The sequence below is a fragment of the Phoenix dactylifera genome, chromosome 10, assembly GCF_009389715.1.
Source record: "Phoenix dactylifera cultivar Barhee BC4 chromosome 10, palm_55x_up_171113_PBpolish2nd_filt_p, whole genome shotgun sequence".
Taxonomy (NCBI): domain Eukaryota; kingdom Viridiplantae; phylum Streptophyta; class Magnoliopsida; order Arecales; family Arecaceae; genus Phoenix; species Phoenix dactylifera.
Window position 1 is genome coordinate 10678361 of NC_052401.1, and position 21572 is coordinate 10699932.

The 21572-nt window shown below is 39.8% G+C and overlaps 1 protein-coding gene across 1 annotated transcript; it reads left to right on the forward strand.

The window, feature by feature from the left end:
• The first annotated feature begins 5596 nt into the window (after positions 1-5596).
• LOC120112261 lies at positions 5597-6329 on the forward strand. The gene has a single exon (XM_039131127.1). It carries the CDS (start codon positions 5597-5599, stop codon positions 6305-6307), a length of 711 nt encoding a protein of 236 aa, XP_038987055.1. The 3' UTR covers positions 6308-6329.
• Positions 6330-21572: the final 15243 nt, after the last annotated feature.

Below are 21572 nucleotides of genomic sequence, written 5' to 3' on the forward strand. Positions count from 1 at the left end.
TATTTATATGATATTGATTTTGTATTTTGTACATAATTAGATCTGTCTCTATGCATATAATTGTTACAAATTTTGTACTATATTTACTTCTATATTCATAAATGTCTATATAATTACTTCATTTCACATTTTATCGAACTTCGTACGTGTCATAATAGACTTCGTGTTACCATGTACCGTAAAATTGGTCGCTCATCCAAGCCTCGATGAGTTGGTATGTTTCGATACCATTGGGCTGAGATTGGAATGCCCTGAGAACTAATTGGTGCCCGCTTGCGGACGATACGCGTCAACGTGATAAAAAGCGTAGGCAAAAGCGAGCGGAATGGACACGGCTTTCCCGTTCGCTCGCCCTCTGCTCACCGCCAGGTGTACGCATCCGATCTCTGCCGAGCTTCCCGTCAAGTCGACGACCCGCAGATCACCGACTCGCAAAAACCCGCTCTTTGCCGCCTGCGTCGCGATCGCCCTCAAAATTTCGTGCTGTTTCTCCAACCAGAATTGGAGACCATGGCAATGAAGAGCTAGACCGAGATACCCTCATTCCTGTACTTTTTATTTTTTTTTTCCTGGTTTGATAGTTGTACCCACGTTAGAATAATATAAAATGCCATTTTTATCTATATATAAAAAAAAGAGCGAGACCTAAAAAAAATAAGATTGGGAAGAAATTATTAGTAGATATAATTAATGTTTAAAAAAAATAAGGAAGAAATTTTTGATCCTTATCTCTCTCCTTAACTTGATCTAGCTCATTCAATTGTATATGATATGCACCTCAACCTTCTTTTCCTTTTGCCTTGGGCAAAAATTCGAACCTCAGTGAGAACCATGGGAGGAAAATGTTCAAATAGTTTAATTCTACATTAAATTTTAATAAAAAAACTTTACTTGAAAAAGGAACCACTTATCCCAGATAGTAATTTACAATGATCAATTTGTTTTTGTTTTTTTTTTTGAATTTTTTGTTCCTATTTTTAAACATATATTTATTTCATTAATTTTACATTAAATCTTAATAAAAATAGTTTACTTGAAAAAGGTACCACTTATCCCATAGATTAATTCTACACGTGTGCGACGGCTTTCTCCTCGTCATAATCCTCTGCTCCCATTCCCACCATAGAAAACGATGCAACGTGAGACAACTTGATATTTCTTATTAGTTGCCTAGTTTTGAGACAAGATACGCTTCTCTTGTATAGCCTATAGGAGATCTATCCAATTTAGACCATTAGGGTATAGGATCAGAAATCAACTTCATAAACCACCCCGGTGTCCTACAATCCCATTAGTTGATTTTGTATTTTGTACATAACTAGATCTATCTCTATGCATAGCTGTCACAAATTTTGTACTATATTTACTCATGTATTCATAAATGTCTACGTAAAAGATTACAAAAATAAAATGATTATTAAAATCAAGAATCAAATATTAAAACTGGACCTAGCGCATATGACATACATGATTTCTTTCTCATAAACATTAAGACTATACATAGCTAATTACTTTGACCCAATGGCCATAAAAGTCAACATATCATTTGACTTTACTTTCTTGGCAAATCAATTGATATTTTTAGTTTAAAGAATCAATTGAATAATACATTTTATATTTATAAAATATAATATTAATTTTATAATATTTTCTTTATAATAATATTATAATATGATAACATTATTGTAATATAATGTTATCATATTAATTTCTTGTGATGTGACTATGATATTATTATATTATTATTTATTATAATAGTATGATAATTATGTAATTATAATAAATTATAATAAAATATAATATACTAATATTTCTTTATCATATCATATTATATTATATTACATTATACTATACTCTACTATATTATATTATATTGAATTATATTATATTAAGTGATGTGATGTGATGCATTACAATAATACAGTACATTATGTTATATTATAAAAAGTTATCATGGATATTTTTATCTCTACAAAATTTTTGTTCAAATAAAAATAGCTTCCTATATTTTTTTAACTAGAATTTTTGTCCAAAAGCTCTAAGATGTAGTTTTCTAGTAGATTTTTTTCACAAGATCTATTTGGTTGCATGAAAATCAATGCAAACGGATTTCTTTTTTCTAAACAGTAACAATTTTTATAAAATTTTACAAATAAGTTTTCCATATGTAGACAAATAGAAGAGTAACGTGCTCTAGACAGTTTTTCTTTGCGACCAAATTAAACATACCTAAAGAAAATTTCTATGACCTGGCGTTGGTTGGCAATTTGTCTTATGTTGATCATATACCACCGAACCAATTAGATCATCCTTCTTCCTTGGGTAAAGAATTTGTGCAACCACATAAGCCCAGGAGCAATATTGGATGCCATCAGAACTCCATGATTAAGTGCACTTAGACACTTCTGCACTATTAAAAAGTAAAAAAAATAGAAATCCTTGGTAAGTCTTTCAACCATTGATGCTTGTTGGTCCCTGATGCATGTAGTTTTTGACCCCAAAAACATCAAGGATTTTGGCTCCTTCATGGTAATTCATCTGCTTAACTCTCAGAGAAAAAAAAGATGTCCTGAATGTCCTATTGTCTACATAGAATGTTTTTGACAATCCTCATTCTTTGATCTCATTCACCATTTTCTTTTTTTTTAGTGGAAAAAATAGTGATTTACTTATTCATTAGCCATGGTAAGAAATAGATGACATGAACATCTCTCTTCTCTCACGATTCAAATGTGGCCTGCATTTTTAAAAGTTAGGAAAGTGTGACGCAGAGATTTCTCACATCGTTTGATGGCATCCATGCGGTTGGTGTCCTCAAAGTCCACGGTCAATAACCTTAAAGCTCTATGGTGCTTTCAGGATGATAACAAGGATCTTAAGTGTTGAATATACCCTAAGTATATAATTTCAGGAAGATCCGATCCATATTATATTTTTTTCTCCTTTGATCAAACGTCAAAGGCACCTTTTGCGGAGAGATAAGCGAATAATCCCTACGAGTGTTGAAAGAGTGGGGCTTCAGTTTCTATTTATTTATTTAGTATTTTTGTTTATCTGTGAGATATTTATATTTATTCTGAAGATATCTGTATTTATTACAGAAACATAACATATTGCATCTCATGGATAACTTAGTGTTTCACGTATGCATCATACTTAACAAATGAATTCATAATTTAGGAGGAATAAATAAATTCACAACTTAAAAGAAGACATCCAAATGTATTCATAACTGAGGAGGAAGCATCATGAATTGGCTATCCAAGATATATATGATTCAACAAAAGTACGTGTCGTATAACTATTATAGGCATACGATCTTGGAGTCTGGTGATCCTATGCAGTCATCATATTGCTCATTCTTAGAAAAATCCTCACTGGTGATCCTATACGATCCTGGAGCTTTCAAAATCACCAACTTGCATAATGTACAATGATGCAGAAAGGTACAAATAAATTACCATAAATGTGCAATAGTTTTAATGAATGTAACTTTGGCTTACCATAATGTCCCTTTTAGTGGCATTTCTTGCATGTCTATTGTTTCTTCGATACACTTTCCATTGGATACTTGAACCTGCTAACTTTCTTACAATCTTTACAGTTTGATACTCAAGAATTTTCGAGAACGACACTATTAACACTTGATTTTTCTGCTTGGCTACACTAGGTCATAAGCATTGGAAGCTATGTAGGGCACTCTTCATGGATTCTTTATTCATTCAGTAGAGCCGTCTTCGGTGTATATACTTATATAATTGTAGACTTCACATTCTTCAGAAAAAGATCGCATATCTCGTGAAAAATACAGCTACCATATACTAGTCTTAAAAGCTTTTTACATAGCTCATTAAATCTTGTGGTTCTTGATGTTGTCCTCCAGACCTTCACATACCCTCGTAGCCGTACCTACACCTCCTTACTTTGCATTTTTGGTCCAACACTTTAATATGCATGAATTTTTAGATGAATAAGAACACTTAAAATATGAGTGCAGAGAATATCACTGAATTCAAACAATGGACAAGTACACAAAAATTTCTCATCTGATAGGACACATCTTGCATAGTTTGGCATTCTCTTGTTTTGGTTCCAGTTGGAGCATCAATCTCAATTATTTGACACAAGATGTTCTTCTTAATTTCTTTCATGTCATCTGGTCATTTTGAGTTGCTCCCCAAACACCTTAAATTTCAGTGCACAATTCAGGAGCATGGTTCTCAATGGAGTACCTGGACCATGAACCTAGCTGTGAATGCATTATGTAGAAGTCATCCTCAGCTTCTCAATTATATCAACTCTCCTAGACTATCTCATACTGAGTCACAAACTTGAAAATATTTGTATGGTTATCAACAAAATTCTTGAAAAATGAGTGAATACTTTCACTATATTGTGTTGTAGATATGGAAGCGAAGTATATGTGCTTAAAGAACACAGATACCCATTGGTCTTGTTTGCTGAACAGGTGTTGAAGGCAAGTGTTGGACTCTAAGAAGTGTCTTTTGGCTAGAGGCATAAGAGCGATGCTCAAACTTCTCTGAAGAAGTGGAAGCACTAATGCAATGGCAAATATTTTCCTTTAGTCAATCCCTTGTATTAAACAGAACAGTCAGACTTTTTTTGATATTCTTCTTGACATGCTATTTGCAAAATTGGTGGATGATATTAGGGAACACATGCTCAATTGCCTTTTTCATTATCGGGGCTTGATCGATTAAGATGCATTTTGAGTGTTTGTCGTACATTGCTTCTAGAAAAATCTGGAAGACCCAATCAATTGATTCCGTGCTCTTATCTCATTCGGGTGCAAATAAAATAAAATGGACTGCAACTGGTGGTTAATGCCAATAAATGATGCAAATGTATGCTGTATTTGTTCATTATGTATGTGGTGTCAAAAGTGACCACATCACCAAATTACATGTAAGCCATTCTACACCTCCTATGAATCCAAAAAATATTTTGCACATTGTTTTCGACATCTAATTGGATGGTGTAAAAAAGGATGGATTCTCGGCTTGTAAAGATCGGAAATGATTAACTATTGTCTAAGATCAATGTTGGATAACTATTTTTGAAGGTTGGATATAAGGTTGCTCAAATCCTTTCGAGTGAAGCTGATGTTACATATACCTCCATGCTATTGTAAGACAACACCCATGATATGTTGAGTAGAAATATTTTGCTCATGTAAAGTCCCTATAAATTCCCTATCTTCTGCAATATTCACTACAGGAAAAGTCGGTTTTACCGACGCTTTTTACAAGCGTCGGCAATTTTCGGTCTATCGTCAAAATTTGCCGACGCTTGTAAAAGGCGTGGGCAAAAGACGACGCTAATAAGCGTCGGTGTAGTCTCCGGCCTAAGACGACGCTAAAAAGCGTCGTCGGAAGCCAACGCACCAGGCTAAATCCCAACCCTCTTCTGACCACCCCCGTCGGAAGCTTCCCTCACACACCAGTCTCTCTCCCTCTACCCTTGAGCCTCATCTCTCTCATCCCTCCTCCCTCCTCTCTCCGGGTTTCCGTTTTCCCGGCTACCGCCCTCCTCTTTCTATTTAACCACGAAGGCCACGAAGGCCGAGATAAAGGCCATGGCGCTGTGGCAGTTGGCCAAGAACAACCCTTCCATCTGCAAGAGCATCACCGAGTCCCGCGCCCTCCTCTGCTTCGCCGTCCTCCTCGAGAAGGGCTCCGGCGACGTGCGCTACTACTCTGCCATGTCCATCATGGAGATCGCCCGCGTCGCCGAGCACAACCCCGACCTCCGCCACTCCGCATTCAAGCCCACCTCGCCTGCCGCCAAGGCAGTCGTCGACCAGCTCCTCCGGATCGCCGACAAGGGCGTCTTCGACGATCTTCTGATTTCCAGCATCACCGCTCTCGGCTGCCTGTCGAAGACCTTCCGGGTGATGGAGACGTGGATCATCGGGCCTCTGGTGCGGCTGCTGGACGAGAGGGAAGCCATCGTGTCGAGGGAGGCGGTGATTGCCCTGACCAAGTTCGTGTGCAAGGAGAATTTCTTTCGCGTCGAGCATTCCAAGGCCATCATCGAAGCCGGAGGGGCCAAGCACCTCGTCCAGCTGGTGTATTTTGGGGAGCAGCTCCAGACCGAGGCGTTGATTCTCTTGTGTTACATCTCCCTCAACGTGCCGGAGAGGGAGGATCTCGCACAGGCAGGGGTCCCTGCGGTCCTCGCCTGGGCTTCGAAGCAGGGGCACTTGGTGCAGGACTCCAGGGTGGACTCCTCTTTGCCGGAGGCCAGAGGTCGGATGGAGCTCTACCAGTCAAGAGGATCTCGATGATCGACGACATTGAGATCATCCTCCTCCTCCATCAGCTCTCCTTCCAGGCCGGCGAGCGCCATGCCCTGGTTCCCCTCTTTCTTTTTTAATTTTTTTTTTAAAAACAGGTTTGTTGCCCAGATAGACAACCCAAGAGGGGGGGTGAATTGGGTTTTAAAATAATTATTACAATTAAATGGTTTGTGAGATACTAATTAATCCTTTTTGCAAGTTGATTAATTAGATGCTATGTGCAGTGAATGAAATGAAAGTAAGAGAGACAAATGCAATCACAAACACAATGATTTTATAGTGGTTCGGAGCTAACCCTTGCTCCTACGTCCACTCTCCAAGCTTCACTTGAAAATTCACTATAACCCCTCGGATTACAGCCGGTTGTTTTACAAGCTCACAACCAAACTTGTTGTTTTACGAGGTCACAACGAACTCGGTCGGTTTTTCCAGGCTCACCGACTAGAACCACCCCGATTGTTTTTCCGGGATCACAATCGAACCCTTACACGTTGGTTTCAACCTAGGCTCACCAACAAACCTATATACCCTTGATTCAATCCCCTGATTGAATCAAGTAAGAACCAAATGGAAGGAAAGAACAAAGAGAAAAAGTACAGCTTCTAGGAAAGCAGATATTCAGCAATATAAACAATAGAGAAGTTAAGAGCCCTCAAACTATTTTATGATGATGAGGAGGAGGGCTTATTGAACTCTGGGTCTCCTCTTGAATGTCTTGAAGACTTGAAGGCAGATGGAGACTTCTTTAATACTGGAAAGAGTTGGTTGAATGGAGTTAATAGCCCTCTTCCTTCTTTTCCGTTGAAATCAGTTTGCAGATAGAGGATTCTTGTTTTCTTTGAGTGGAATGTCACTACTCTCCTTTGCTACAGTCCTCTATGGCTATTTAAGCCATTCCCTATGGAAACTAGCCGTTAGACTCACTTTACTAGCCGTTCTGCACATTCTGCATATCCTGACAATGTGTCCGTTGGGATCAGAGTCGACTCGCGCGATCTGGAGTCGACTCGGCTGTAGGAGGAGTCGATTCATGCTTTTCTGGAGTCGGCTCGGCAACTATTCCGGATTTGAATTAAAGTGAGCTTCTCGACTGGGAGTCGACTCGACTTAATCCGGAGTCGACTCGCCAAAACCTGGAGCTGACCTGGCATTTTTGGAGTTGGCTCATCCCATGGAATCCATAGAGATATTCTTCAACTTCACTCACTCGAGTCGACTCGGAAATTCTGGGAGTCGACTCGGCGCTCAGAGCCCGAACTCCCGATCTTCTGTCTTTTGGCTCGTGCAGTCTTGGAGTCGACTCGAACTGTTCTGGAGTCGACTCGGCTCTCAGTATCCGAAAAACAGTCTTCTGTCTTTTTGGAGTAGCGCTGCCTTGGAGTCGACTCGCGTCTCAAAGACAACAATACTGTCTTCTGTCTTTTTGGGGTCGCGCTGTCCCGGAGTCGACTCGGGCTTTACGGGAGTCGACTCGGCTCTCAGTGTCCGAAAAACTGCTCTCTGACTTTTGCCTTGTATAACACTGAGAGTCGACTCTTGCTTTCTTTGGAGTCGACCTGCCAACCATCGGAGTCGACTCGCGTTCCTCAGGAGTCGACTCGGCTCTCAGGGTCGAAAATTGCTCTCTGACTTTTTTGTCCGTAACTCCCTGGAGTCGACTCATACTACTCCGGAGTCGACTCGGTAAGCATCGGAGTCGACTCGCGCACTTCAGGAGTCGACTCACTGACAGGTTTTGAGTTGAGTCTTTCTGTTCGTCTGTCAGTTCTCAGTCGGAGTCGACTCATAATGTTCCGGAGTCGACTCGAGCCTGTGCCAATGCTTCTGATACGCCTGGAGTCGACTCGTAATATCCCGGAGTCGACTCGAGTCTCAGACTTTGGTTCAACTTGACTTCTTAACTTATCCAAAATATCTTGAACCAAATCTAGATGCACTTAACCATAAATTTATAAGATTTTCACTGAAACACTAGATTGAATTCATTAGTAAACATAAGATATACTCAAATGCTTTGAGCTCATCAAAATCAAATAGGATTATGATCAATCACTCCACAAGGTTGCTAACGCCGATGCTTATAAGCGTCGGCGTTGAGTATTTTTGCGACGCTTTTATTAGCGTCGGGAAAGTCCTGTTTTTGCCGACGCTTTCTCTTAGTGTCGGCAAAAACCGAACCCACGCCCACCTGTCCGACGTCTGACCCACGCTTTGCGGTGCGTGGGCTGGAAATTCGCCGACGCTTAAAAGCGTCGGTAGAGACCAAAAAAACCGTCGGGAGATATCCTTTCTTTTGTAGTGATTCCTTCTGTGTGATCAAAAGAAGCAAGTTTTAGATAGGCTACGAATGATGTTGCCCAAGAAGACAACCCAAGAGGGGGGGGATGAAATGGGTTTTAAGTAATTATTACAAATAAAAACTTAATGAGTAACTAATTAAATCTTATTGCAAGCAGATTAATTAGTTTACTAGATGTAGTGAATGAAGGGGATGGAAGAGATAATGAATCAATCACAAACACAAGAGGTTTTATAGTGGTTCGGAGCTAACCCTTGCTCCTACGTCCACTCCCTAAGCTTCACTTGGAAGTTCACTATAATCCCTCGAATTACAGCCGGTTGTTTTACAAGTTCACAACCAAACTTGTTGTTTTACGAGATCACAACGAACTCGGTCGGTTTTCACAGGCTCACCGACTAAAACCACCCGATTGTTTTCTCGGGATCACAATCGAACCCTTACAATGTTGGTTTTACCCTCGGCTCACCAACCAACCTTAACACCCTTGATTCAATCCCCTGATTGAATCAAGTAAGAGAAACAGTATGGAAAGAGTACAGGGATAGCTTCTTAAAAAGCAAATATGAACAATATGAATAAAGTAGAGTTAGAAGCCCTTAAACAGATTTTGTAAAGGGAAGAAGGGGCTTCTCGAACTCTGAGACTCCTCTTTGAGTGTGCTGAAGATTTGCTATCATAAGGGGAGCCTTGAATGCGAGGAAAGCGTTTGTAGGATGGAGTTCAATGCACTTCTTCCTTCTTTCTCTTATATTTACTCTTGAGAGGCTTTGGTAGGTGGAAATAACTTTTTCTTTGAATGGAATCTCTCTCTTGATGTCTATTACTGTTCACTCTGGCTATTTAAGCAGTCCACTTTAAAAACTAGCCGTTAGACACAAATTTAGGGCCGTTCTGCACAATCTACAACTCCTGACAATGTGTCCGTTGGGATCTAAGTCGACTCGCTCGATCTGGAGTCGACTCGACTGTTGCTGGAGTCGACTCATGTTTTATTGGAGACGACTCGCCCACTGTTCAGGATTTGAATTAAAGTGCTGTCCCGTTCTGGAGTCGACTCGGCCAAACTTGGAGTCGAAAAAAAAAGAGGAAGACTAGTTCAATAGCCAGTTCATTCGAGTCTATAAGAAGCAGAAGGCATAGGCCTGCACGAAGCCAAGCCCCAGCCACTGACTGATGGACTGACTTGGGCTACCTTTAACCCGGAGACCCACTCTCCTCTGACCTACAGCTGGCTTGCTTTCTTGCCTTGTTATGAGTGCTCGCTCCCTTCACCGACCCACCTCCCTTTATTCTCCTTTCAGGTTTACTGCATCTCTTTCAGTTGGAGACGACTCGGCCCTCTGGAGACGAATCGTTCTCAGGATTCCAGAGATCTTTCTTTCAGGTTTACTTCCTCGAGTCGACTCGGATTCTCTTGTAGTCGACTCGGCTCTCAGAGACCGAAAAACTGATCTTCTGTCTTTGCAGTTGAACTGCCTCGGAGTCGACTCGGATCGTCTTGGAGTCGACTCGGCTCTCAGAGCCTAAAAACTGATCTTCTGTCTTTGGAGTTTAACTGCCTCGGAGTCGACTCGGATCGTCTTGGAGTCGACTCGGCTCTCAGAGCCCGAAGTTGGTTCTCTATCTTTTAGTCTTGCTTTCCTCTGAGAGTCGATTCTCGCTTGTTTAGGAGTCGACTCCCCAAGCGTTGGAGTCAACTCGAATTCTTTTGGAGTCAACTCGGTAACAGGGTTCAGAAACCACTTCTCTGTCTTTCTGTCTGTTACTCCTTGGAGTCGACTCGGAACTATCGGGAGTCGACTCGGTAAGCATCGGAGTCGACTCGAATTCTTTAGGAGTCGACTCAGTGACAGGGTCTGAGATTCATCTTTCTGTCCTGCTGTCTGTTCTCAATCGGAGTCGACTCGCAGTGTGCCGGAGTCGACTCGAGCCTGTGCCAGAACATCTGAAACACTTGGAGTCAACTCGAAATCCTCCGGAGTCGACTCGAGTTTCAGCCTTTGACTTAAGCTGATTTCCACATGCACTCAAAAGAAGATTCTCACAAATTTTGCCTGAGATACTGGATTGAATTCATTAGTATAACATAAAATATATTCAAATGCTTTGGTCTCATCAAAATCAAATTGGGGTATTATCAATCACTCCACAATCTCCCCCTTTTTGATGATGACAAAACATTGAGTATTTGATGAGAGAAATACCCATCTAAAAAGATGATTCAGAATAAAATTTTGAAATAAATTCAAATGTCTAGTTATTTTAATCTATCCAGAATTGAAAGGTATGAATCAGTAAATCCTGAAATTAAAGCTCCCTCTTTCATTTGGTATTATATAAGTCTTCATATCATGCAATCAATTGTTTGGCTTATATGTGTTAAATGAATTTGCATTCTTAAGATTTCAGATTCTCCCCCTCAACATATGCATTCAATTTTGTTTAGATTTTCTGAATTTTCTTTTAATGTCTTGAATCTTTCTAGCTTAAATTCTTACTTTCAGAGGGAAAATCTGACAATTTATTCTTGAGTATGATTCAACTAATCTCCGAATATCCTTTGAATAGATTTTGGAGATCACTCCTTGAGGAGCCCCAACAGAGAGATAATAAGCCTCGAGATATCGAATCTACTTAGAACAAATTACATTTTGCTTTAAGGATTTTTTTGTGATTTCCTTTACATTTTCATTTTTTTTTGATTCCCTTTACATTTCAATTCATCATATTTTCTCCCCCTTTTTGTCATCATAGCAAAAAGGCGCAGAACACAGAAAAGTATTAGAATTCAAATTGCACAGTTTTGAAAGGAAGTGTCTACTCATTGTATTGATGCTAATTTGAGTACAATTGTAAATACATTATACAAGTGTAAAAACAAATACATCATAAAGTAAAAAACAAAGCTACACTAGGGTTTCTTGGAGGATGAGGCTCCTGAACCTAGTCTTGTGTGTTTCAAGACCAAGCTGAGCCCCTCTTGAACATTCCCTAGCTGAGCTATGATCTCCGAGGTGGCCCTAGTCTGGATCATGGTAAGCTCGGTCACACTCTCCTGGAGGGTGTCCAACTTGGAGATCAATGCACTGGCTAACCGCTCTGCACCCTGACTCTGACTGCCTAGCTCATGTCGGATGCCGTCTCGCATCTTTCTCGTGTCGTCCTTGACGTCACTCATATTCCAGTATTGAGCTTGAACTAGGCTTCGCACATTGGATATTTTCTCCCTCAGATGCGCAGTCATCTCTGTCACGACTGCCAAGGAGGGAACTACCTCGGTGGAGGGAGCAGTCTGAGGACCTTGGAGCTCCCTCAGCAGGTCATCCCTCAGCTCCCTCACTATCTCCTGCCGCAACTCTCGAAGCTGCTCAGAAGATATCCGAACCTCCAAGGGCTGCTGCTGAGAAGGTGGGGCAGTGGAGGTGGAGGGCTCAGTATGGGTACGACCAGAGGTGGAAAGAAAAGTGGGAAGATCTGTATAGAGCTCCTGGTCATTGTCAGGGCTAGGAGAGTGATGAGTGGTAGGGTCAGATGGTGTGAATGTGGATAGTTTCCGTACCCAGACTCCCCCGACCTTGTGGAATCCCATCCGATGAAAGGTCCCCTCACCCATGCGATCTGTAAAATGCAGTGAGCGAGAGGGTTCCCCCTCAGGGATAGGGACCTCTAACTCCCTAAAGATAAGGGTGAATAACATCCCATACGGGAGACTCAGCCTAGGTTTGTCTAGGGGTTCACAAAGGTATTTGTAGATGAGTTTAGGGAAGTTGATGGGAGTGTCTTGGAGGATGTGGAACATCAAAGCTAGGTCTCTCTCTGAAATGAAGTCAAACCTACTAGTTTTGGGGAAGAGAGTCCTAGAAATGATACTTAGGAGAAGCCACATTTCAGCCGAAAGCTGATTTACGAACACCTCCTCTATGGGGGACAGAGGTGGACTCCCTAAGATGGCCGTAAGGGCCTCTGTCCTATCTGAGGGGTGTGTGGGAATGATCCCCTCACTGGAGAGATGGAGGACTCGACTAATGAAGTCCTCGGAAATGAAAACTGGGGCACCCGCTACAGTCCCCTGGATACCGCCGCTATCCCGTGCGACAATACCATAAAATTTCCTAACTAACCCTGGATAGGTAGGGAGATCAAGAGAACAGAAGAACTCTAAGCCCTGGGCCCTAAGGTGATGCCCTAGGTCGAACCCTTCCCGGGAGAGGAAGTCAAAGTTGACTTGCCTCCCGGTAGAGACACCCTTCCCGGCGCATGAGCGCGAGGGAACTGGCCTAGGCGGGGAAGGAACCGGAGGTGGTGGCCTCGTGGGTTCATTCCAAGCCTTGGACCGTCGCTCGGCCCCACTCGCGGAGAAGGGTCTCTTTCGGCTCGGGACAACGACTTTTCTAGGCATTTTTGACCTAAACACAAGGAAAGGACAAGAAAAATGGAGGAAACACCGAGGAAAGAACCTAGAATGGGTCGGAGACGGCTCTAGGGCTTTTGAACAGTGGCGGCTGAAAATAGAAGTGAAGAGAAAAACATTCCGCTTAGGGTTAAGAGTCGGATTTCCGACCTCGAGTCGACTCCGGTAAGTCGCGAGTCGACTCGACCTCGAGTCGACTCCCAAATATGCGCGAGTCGACTCGCCCACGAGCCGACTCTAAAATCTATTCGAATCGATTCGAACTCTGGCACATAACCAAAAATCTTTTTATTTCCGTGCCAAAAGAGAGAGTTATGAAACTATCTCAGATTTAAGAACTGGTTTGATGATCATAGATAAGAGGTCCTATGTCCAACATAAACTAATCATCAAAATCAATGAATTAGAGGAGAGTATCACTAAAATGGATCAATCACTCCTAACCCTCTTCTAAGTATACAAAATCGATCTTCACTCAAAGGTTTTGTGAAGATATCAGCAAGTTGATCATCAGTACAAACAAATTGAAGTGTCACATCACCATTCAGAACATGATCTCTTATGAAGTGATGTCTTATCTCAATGTGTTTAGTTCTTGAATGTTGAATTGGATTTTTAGTTAGATTAATGGCACTTGTATCATCACAGTTAATGGAAATTTTATCTTGTTTAATGCCATAATCTTCAAGTTGTTGTTTAATCTACAAGATTTGAGCACAACAACTCCCGGCAGCTACATATTCGGCTTCAGCCGTAGATAGTGCAACCGAGTTTTGTTTCTTGCTAAACCAAGAGATTAAGTTTTCTCCTAAGAATTGACATGACCCGCTGGTGCTTTTTCTATCAAGTTTACAACCAGCGAAGTCTGAATCAGTGTACCCTATTAAGTTTATGCTTGATTCTTTAGAGTACCATAAACCTATATTTTTTGTTCTTATTAGGTATTTAAAGATTCTCTTAACAGCAATTAAATGTGATTCCTTAGGATTAGATTGATATCTAGCACACATGCATACACTAAACATGATATCAGGTCTACTTGCAGTAAGATATAATAAAGATCCTATCATACCTCTATACATCTTTGATCTACTGATTTACCTGATTCATCTTTGTCTAGTTTGCATGATGAACTCATGGGTGTGCTGATTGACTTGTTTCCTTCCATATCAAATTTCTTAAGCATCTCCTTGATGTATTTTGCTTGACAGATGAAGATGTCTTCTTTAGATTGTTTGATTTGGAGCCCGAGAAAATAGTTCAGCTCTCCCATCATGCTCATTTCAAATTCACTCTGCATTAAGTCAGCAAATTCTTCGCAGAGGCGATTGTTAGTAGCACCAAAAATAATATCATCTACATAAATCTGAACTACTAACATATCTTTATTTTTCTTCTTTAAAAACAGTGTTGTATCAACGTTCCCTCTAAAGAATTCATGGTCTAATAGAAATTTGCTAAGTCTTTCATACCATGCTCTAGGAGCTTGTTTCAGACCATAAAGTGCTTTGTTTAGTTTATAAATATGATTGGGGTATTGATGATTTTCAAAACTAGGAGGTTGTTCTACATACACCTCCTCATTAATATACCCATTCAAAAAGGCACTTTTTACATCCATTTGAAATAGTTTGAAGTTTTTAGAGCATGCAAATGCTAGTAACAATCTAATTGCTTCAAGTCTAGCTACAGGAGCAAAAGTCTCATCAAAGTCTATACCTTCTTCTTGATTATAGCCATTTGCTACTAGTCTAGCCTTGTTCCTAATCACGATTCTATTTTCATCAAGTTTATTTTTATATATCCATTTAGTTCCTATTATTGAGTATTCAGTGGGTCGTTCAACTAAGTTCCATACTTTGTTTCTAGTAAATTGGTTTAGCTCTTCTTGCATCGCATTTATCCAATTTACATCATTTTCAGCTTCTTCTATATTTTTAGGTTTAAAGTGTGAGACAAATGCTAGATGATTATTTAAGTTCCTAAGAGATGCTCTAGTTCTAACAGGTTGAAATGGATCATCTAAAATTAATTTCTTAGGATGACCATGAGCATACCTCCAAGCCTTAGTAAGCCCATGATCAACAATTACCTCTTGGCTTGTTGAAGTTTCTCCAATTTGCTTCGGTTCATCCTCTTGTAATGTCATCTCATCTATCTTTTTCTCAAGTATTTCTGTATCCTCATCAAGAGCTACTTTCTTGCTAGAAGAGATATCATTAGTATCATCAAAAATAACATGTATAGACTCTTCAATAACAAAGGTTTTTTTGTTACAGACTCTATAAGCTTTACTTAATGTGGAATATCTCAAAAAGATACCTTCATCTGATTTAGAATCAAATTTACCTAAGTTATCTTTGTCATTATTATGATGAAACACCTACATCCAAAAACATGAAAATAGTTTACTTTGGGCTTTCTATCTCTCCAAAGTTCATAAGGTGTTTTCTTTATAATTGGTCTCAATAAAACTCTATTTAATATATGACATGATGTATTAATGGCTTTTTCCCAAAAATACTTAGGGAGGTTACTTTCACACAACATGGTTCTAGCCATTTTTTCTAGGGTTCTATTCTTTCTTTCTACAACTCCATTTTGTTGTGGTGTCCTAGGTGTAGAGAAATTATGAGTTATTTCCTTTTTACTACAAAATTCATCAAATAGATGATTTTCAAATTCCGTTCCATGATCACTCCTAATAGCTATAACTGAAGCATTTCTTGAATTAGTAACTTCCTTATGAAATTTCTTAAATACTGAAAATGCTTCATCTTTATGAGCTAAGAACATGACCCATGTGTATCTAGAAAAATTATCTACAATGACAAGGCCATACTTATTTCCACCAAGACTTGTGGTTCTAGTTGGTCCAAATAAATCCATGTGTAGTAGTTTAAGGGTCTAGTAGTAGTGACACAATTTATGGATTTAAAAGAGCTCCTAGATTGTTTTCCATATTGACATGCTTCACAAATTTTATTTTTCTCAAATTTTAGTCTTCGCAAACCTATTACAGAATCTCTTTTAACTAGTTTTGATATTGTATCCATACTTGCATGACCCAACTTACGGTGCCATAACCAACTTGCATCATTAGCCTTAGTATCACTAGCTACTAAGCAAGGATTATTTTTGGCAAGATCTTCAAGATCTACTACGTACACATTACCACGTCTTATTCCTTTGAATACTAAGCTATTGTCACTTGAGTTGGTTATGATGCAAAGAGTTGGCTTAAACAGAACATCAAAACCTCTATCACATAATTGACTTGCGCTAAGTAAGTTATGCTTAAGACCATCTACAAATCGTACATTATCAACAAAGGTTGAAGAGGTGATTTGTACTTTACCTATACCAACAATGTGACCTTGGTTATTGTCTCCAAATATTACAGCACCTCCCTTTTTAGGCTCTAGGATGAAGAATTGCTCCTTGTCACCCGTCATGTGTCTTGAGCAGCCACTATCCAAGTACCAATAGTTTTTGTCGACTTTGGCTGCAAGACACTCCTACACAAGAAAATCATATAATTTTAGGTACCCAAGTTTTCTTGGGTCCTTCAAGGTTAGTAATTTTGGTTCCTTTTGGAACCCAAACCTTTTTAATTTTTCTTTTAGCTTCTACTTTCCTATGGTCACACACATTAGCTTTATGTCCTACTTTTCCACAGCAAAAACAGGTTATATTCTTAGTTTTACTTTTCCCTGCTTTCACAAAGAAGTTTTTAAGGAGCTTTTGCTTATTCTTAGGTTTATACCCTAAACCAGCTCTATTAAACACAGCTCGTTGATTATTAAGTATTATCTCCAATTTTTTAGAGCTATATGTAAACTTTTCAACAATAAGTTTGTATTTTTCAAGTTCTTTTATTAGCTTTTGTTTTTCTGTTTTCAGTATGTTTAAGTATTTTGAGAGATTATCTTTTATAGTTTGCTTACCGTTTTTAAGTTCTGAAATTTTCTTGGTTAGTTTTTCGTTATCTTTAATTAAGGTATTAGTTTTTTGAATTAACATTTGGTTGTTTGTTTTAAGTTCTAAATTTTCTTTAATGATAAAATCCTCGTCCTTAATTAATTTATCGTATTTATGGAAGTGAGATTGATTAGTTAGTTTTAGTTCTTTATTCTTAAGATTTATTGTCTTATATTCATCCATTAGTTTATTAAAAGCATCATACAATTTATCAAAGATAAAATCTAAATATGTTTCAAATGTTACCTCATTTTCATTCGCCATAAAACAAAAGTTGGCATTTTCCTCTTGTTCCTCATCCGATGATGATGATGATGAATCGGAGTCCGTCAAAGTAGAGACGAGGACTTTCTTTTTCTTATATTTGCTACCCTTCTTCAGTAAGGGACAGTCAACTCTAAAATATCCCGGCTTCTTGCATTCATAGCATCCGATTCCTTCATTTTCCCTTTTCTTATCTTTATCCTTGTTGTAGGAACTTAAGGGACCTCTCCTCTGATGAAAGGACTTCTTCCGGTTGATGAATTTTTTGAACTTTCGCACGAGAAGAGCCTCATCATCGTCTCCCTCATTATCTTCTTCTTCGCTGCTGCTACTACAAGATGGATCTTTGTTAGAAGAAGTAGATTTGAGGGCTATTACCTTTTTCTTATGAGAGGATTCTTCTTCGCTGTGTTGTTTCATCGTGAGCTCATGCGTCATAAGGGATCCAAGAAGCTCCTCAAGTGGCAGCTTGTTCAAGTCCTTGGCTTCTTGGATTGCCGTTACCTTGGCTTCCCATGACCTTGACAAAGATCGAAGAATTTTTCTGACAAGGTCACTGTTAGCATAACTTTTGCCAAGACTTTTTAGACCATTGACGATATCAGTAAATCTAGTAAACATGCAAGTGATAGTTTCATTAGAATCCATTTTAAATAGTTCATACTTATGAAGTAGCATGTTTATTTTAGATTCCTTGACTTGATTCGTGCCCTCGTGGGTCACCTCAAGTCTGTCCCATATCTCTTTTGCAGAATTGCAAGTAGAGACTCTATTGAATTCATTGCGGTCTAAGGCACAATAAAGCACATTCATTGCTTTGGCATTTAGTTGTGCCTTCCTTATATCATTGTCATCCCAATCTTTTTCAAGTTTGGGTATAGTAATATCATCTACAAAAATTGACGGAATGTATGGACCATTAACTATGGTGCTCCAAATCTCATAATCTTGAGCTTGGATAAATATCCTCATCCTAGCTTCCAATAGGTGTAGTCGGTTCCATTGAAGAATGGAGGTTTATGGGTGGATTGCCCCTCAATAAGAGAAGATCCAAATGGGGTTGTCATTTTGATCTTTTACTCTTTTAATATAAGAGTTCCGGCTCTGATACCACTTGTTGCCCAAGAAGACAACCCAAGAGGGGGGGTGAATTGGGTTTTAAGTAATTATTACAAATAAAAACTTAATGAGTAACTAATTAAACCTTATTGCAAGCAGATTAATTAGATTACTAGTTGTAGTGAGTGGAGATGATGGAAGAGACAATGAACCAATTACAAATACAAGAGGTTTTATAGTGGTTCGGAGCTAACCCTTGCTCCTACGTCCACTCTCTAAGCTTCACTTAGGAGTTCACTATAATCCCTCGGATTACAGCCGGTTGTTTTATAAGTTCACAACCCAACTTGTTGTTTTACGAGATTACAACGAACTCGGTCGGTTTTTACAGGCTCATCGACTAAAACCACCCGATTGTTTTTTCGGGATCACAATCGAACCCTTACACCGTTGGTTTTACCCTCGGCTCACAACCAACCTTAACATCCTTAATTCAATCTCCTGATTGAATCAAGTAAGAGAAACAGTATGGAAAGAGTACAGGGATAACTTTTTAAAAAGCAAATATGAACAATATGAATAAAGTAGAGTTAGAAGCCCTCAAACAGATTTTGTAAAGGGAAGAAGGGGCTTCTCGAACTCTGAGACTCCTCTTTGAGTGTGCTGAAGATTTGCTGTCAGAAGGGGAGCCTTGAATGCGAGGAAAGCATTTGTAGGATGGAGTTCAATGCACTTCTTCCTTCTTTCTCTTGTATTTACTCTTGAGAGGCTTTGGTAGGTGGAAATCACTTTTTCTTTGAATGGAATCTCTCTCTTGATGTCTATTACTGTTCACTCTGGCTATTTAAGCAGTCCACTTTGAAAACTAGCCGTTAGACACAAATTTAGGGCCGTTCTGCACAATCTACAACTCCTGACAATATGTCCATTGGGATCGGAGTCGACTCGACTGTTGCTGGAGTCGACTCATGCTTTACTGGAGACGACTCGCCCACTGTTCAGGATTTGAATTAAAGTGCTGTCCCGTTCTGGAGTCGACTCGGCCAAACTTGGAGTCGACTCGTCAGTATCCAGAGATGACTCGGCCCTCTGGAGACGACTCGTTCTCAGGATTTCAGAGATCTTTCTTTCAGGTTTACTCCCTCGAGTCGACTCGGATTCTCTTGGAGTTGACTCGGCTCTCAGAGACCGAAAAACTGATCTTCTGTCTTTGGAGTTGAGCTGCCTCGGAGTCGACTCGGATCGTCTTGGAGTCGACTCGGCTCTCAGAGCCCAAAAACTGATCTTCTGTCTTTGGAGTTTAACTGCCTCGGAGTCGACTCGGATCATCTTGGAGTCGACTCGGCTCTCAGAGCCCGAAGTTGGTTCTCTGTCTTTTAGTCTTGCTTTCCTCTGAGAGTCGATTCTCGCTTGTTTAGGAGTCGACTCCCCAACCGTTGGAGTCGACTCGAATTTTTCTGGAGTCGACTCGATAATAGGGTCCAGAAACCATTTCTCTGTCTTTCTGTCTGTTACTCCTTGGAGTCGACTCGGAACTATCGGGAGTCGACTCGGTAAGCATCGGAGTCGACTCGAATTCTTCAGGAGTCGACTCGGTGACAGGGTCTGAGATTCATCTTTCTGTCCTGCTGTCCATTCTAAGTAGGAGTCGACTCGCAGTATGCCGGAGTCGACTCGAGCCTGTGCCAGAACATCTGAACACTTGGAGTCGACTCGAAATCCTCCGGAGTCGACTCGAGTTTCAGCCTTTGACTTAAGCTGATTTCCACATGCACTCAAAAGAAGATTCTCACAAATTTTGCCTGAGATACTGGATTGAATTCATTAGTATAACATAAAATATACTCAAATACTTTGGTCTCATCAAAATCAAATTGGGGTATTATCAATCACTCCACAAATGAACTTATGATTGTGAACATCAACAAACAACTTGACTTCCCACTTGCCAACTTCATTCTTCGTAATGTGCATTTTCACTTTACATCCAGTGCGGATGCTTTATGTATTATTGCACGAAGTTTGTAGGTTCTGCACGATCCGTCAATAGGACCTTTGATCTTAGGCTTATACATCCCTTGTTTGCAACATATATATTCTTGCCTAGTGATTTGTTACCCTTGGAAGATCAATAAGATGATCCTTTTGGAATACCAAACCTTTTGTAATATGCATATTGGTTGTATACTCCTATTGCTTCTTCTAAACTACTGAAGACCATGCCTTCATGCAATGCTAATAGATCAGTGTTGCAATCAAGTGATGGTTGCTCTTCCTCATTGGGAGGCTCATCAATATCATTTGTTGGCTGAGTTGGCCTGTGTACCTGATTATCGGATATAAGAGTGTTGTCGAGTGATACATAATCAAGCACATTGCTTTTTTTATCCACAATACACCTAGTGTGTTGAAGATGGGTGTCATGTTATCATCATACATACTTTCTGCTCACATTTGTAGTATAATTCGATAAAATTAGTGCCAATAAAAACAAATAATAGAGTTAAGCTAAGCTCAATGCATGAGTAGTAAACATATATTCAACTACATTTAACTAAACCATTAACCGTTATTTTTACTACAAGCACATTTATCTAGGAAACTTTAGTATTCATTGCTAGAGGATAAGTGTTTATTTTGAAATGTTAATACTTATTACTGTAGGATAAGTATTTATTCTAAAAATGTTAGTGTTCATTTCCTATGATGTGTTTATTCTAGATATGTTTGTGTTTATTCCGAAATGATAAGTGCTTATTCCTGTAAAGTCAGTATTTATTGAATGATAAGTGAACCTAAGTTTGCGAGGTTCGGATTCCATACAGTGTTTTGTTGTATCCGTATGGAGCCAGTATCGGGAAACTTTAAGGATTTCTGGGGAAGGGAAGGTTTCCCCTCCCCCGAACCCCCTCCCCTTCCAAGGGTTAGGGATATCAGGGGAAAGGAAGGTTTCCCCTCCCCCGAACCCCCTCCCCTTCCCATCTTTTATAGGATATTCTTACCCCCCTTCGGCTTATGGCCTCGTCCCTCTCAGGGGGAATATTCCTATACTCTGAAATCCGGTTTCCCGGAATTTCATTCAATGAACTTGTTGCCCAGAGATGGTCACCCAAGAGGGCGGTGAATTGGATGTTTTAAACTTTTTGTCTAATTAAAAACAAAACACACAAGTGTACGCGCTAAAGTAAAGATAAAGCTATAAGCACAGTCAATCGCAAACACGAAGATTTATAGTA

Coding starts and splice junctions, on each gene's coding strand:
- LOC120112261 (XM_039131127.1), top strand. CDS start 5,597: ATGGCGCTGTGGCAGTTGGCCAAGAACAACCCTTCCATCTGCAAGAGC.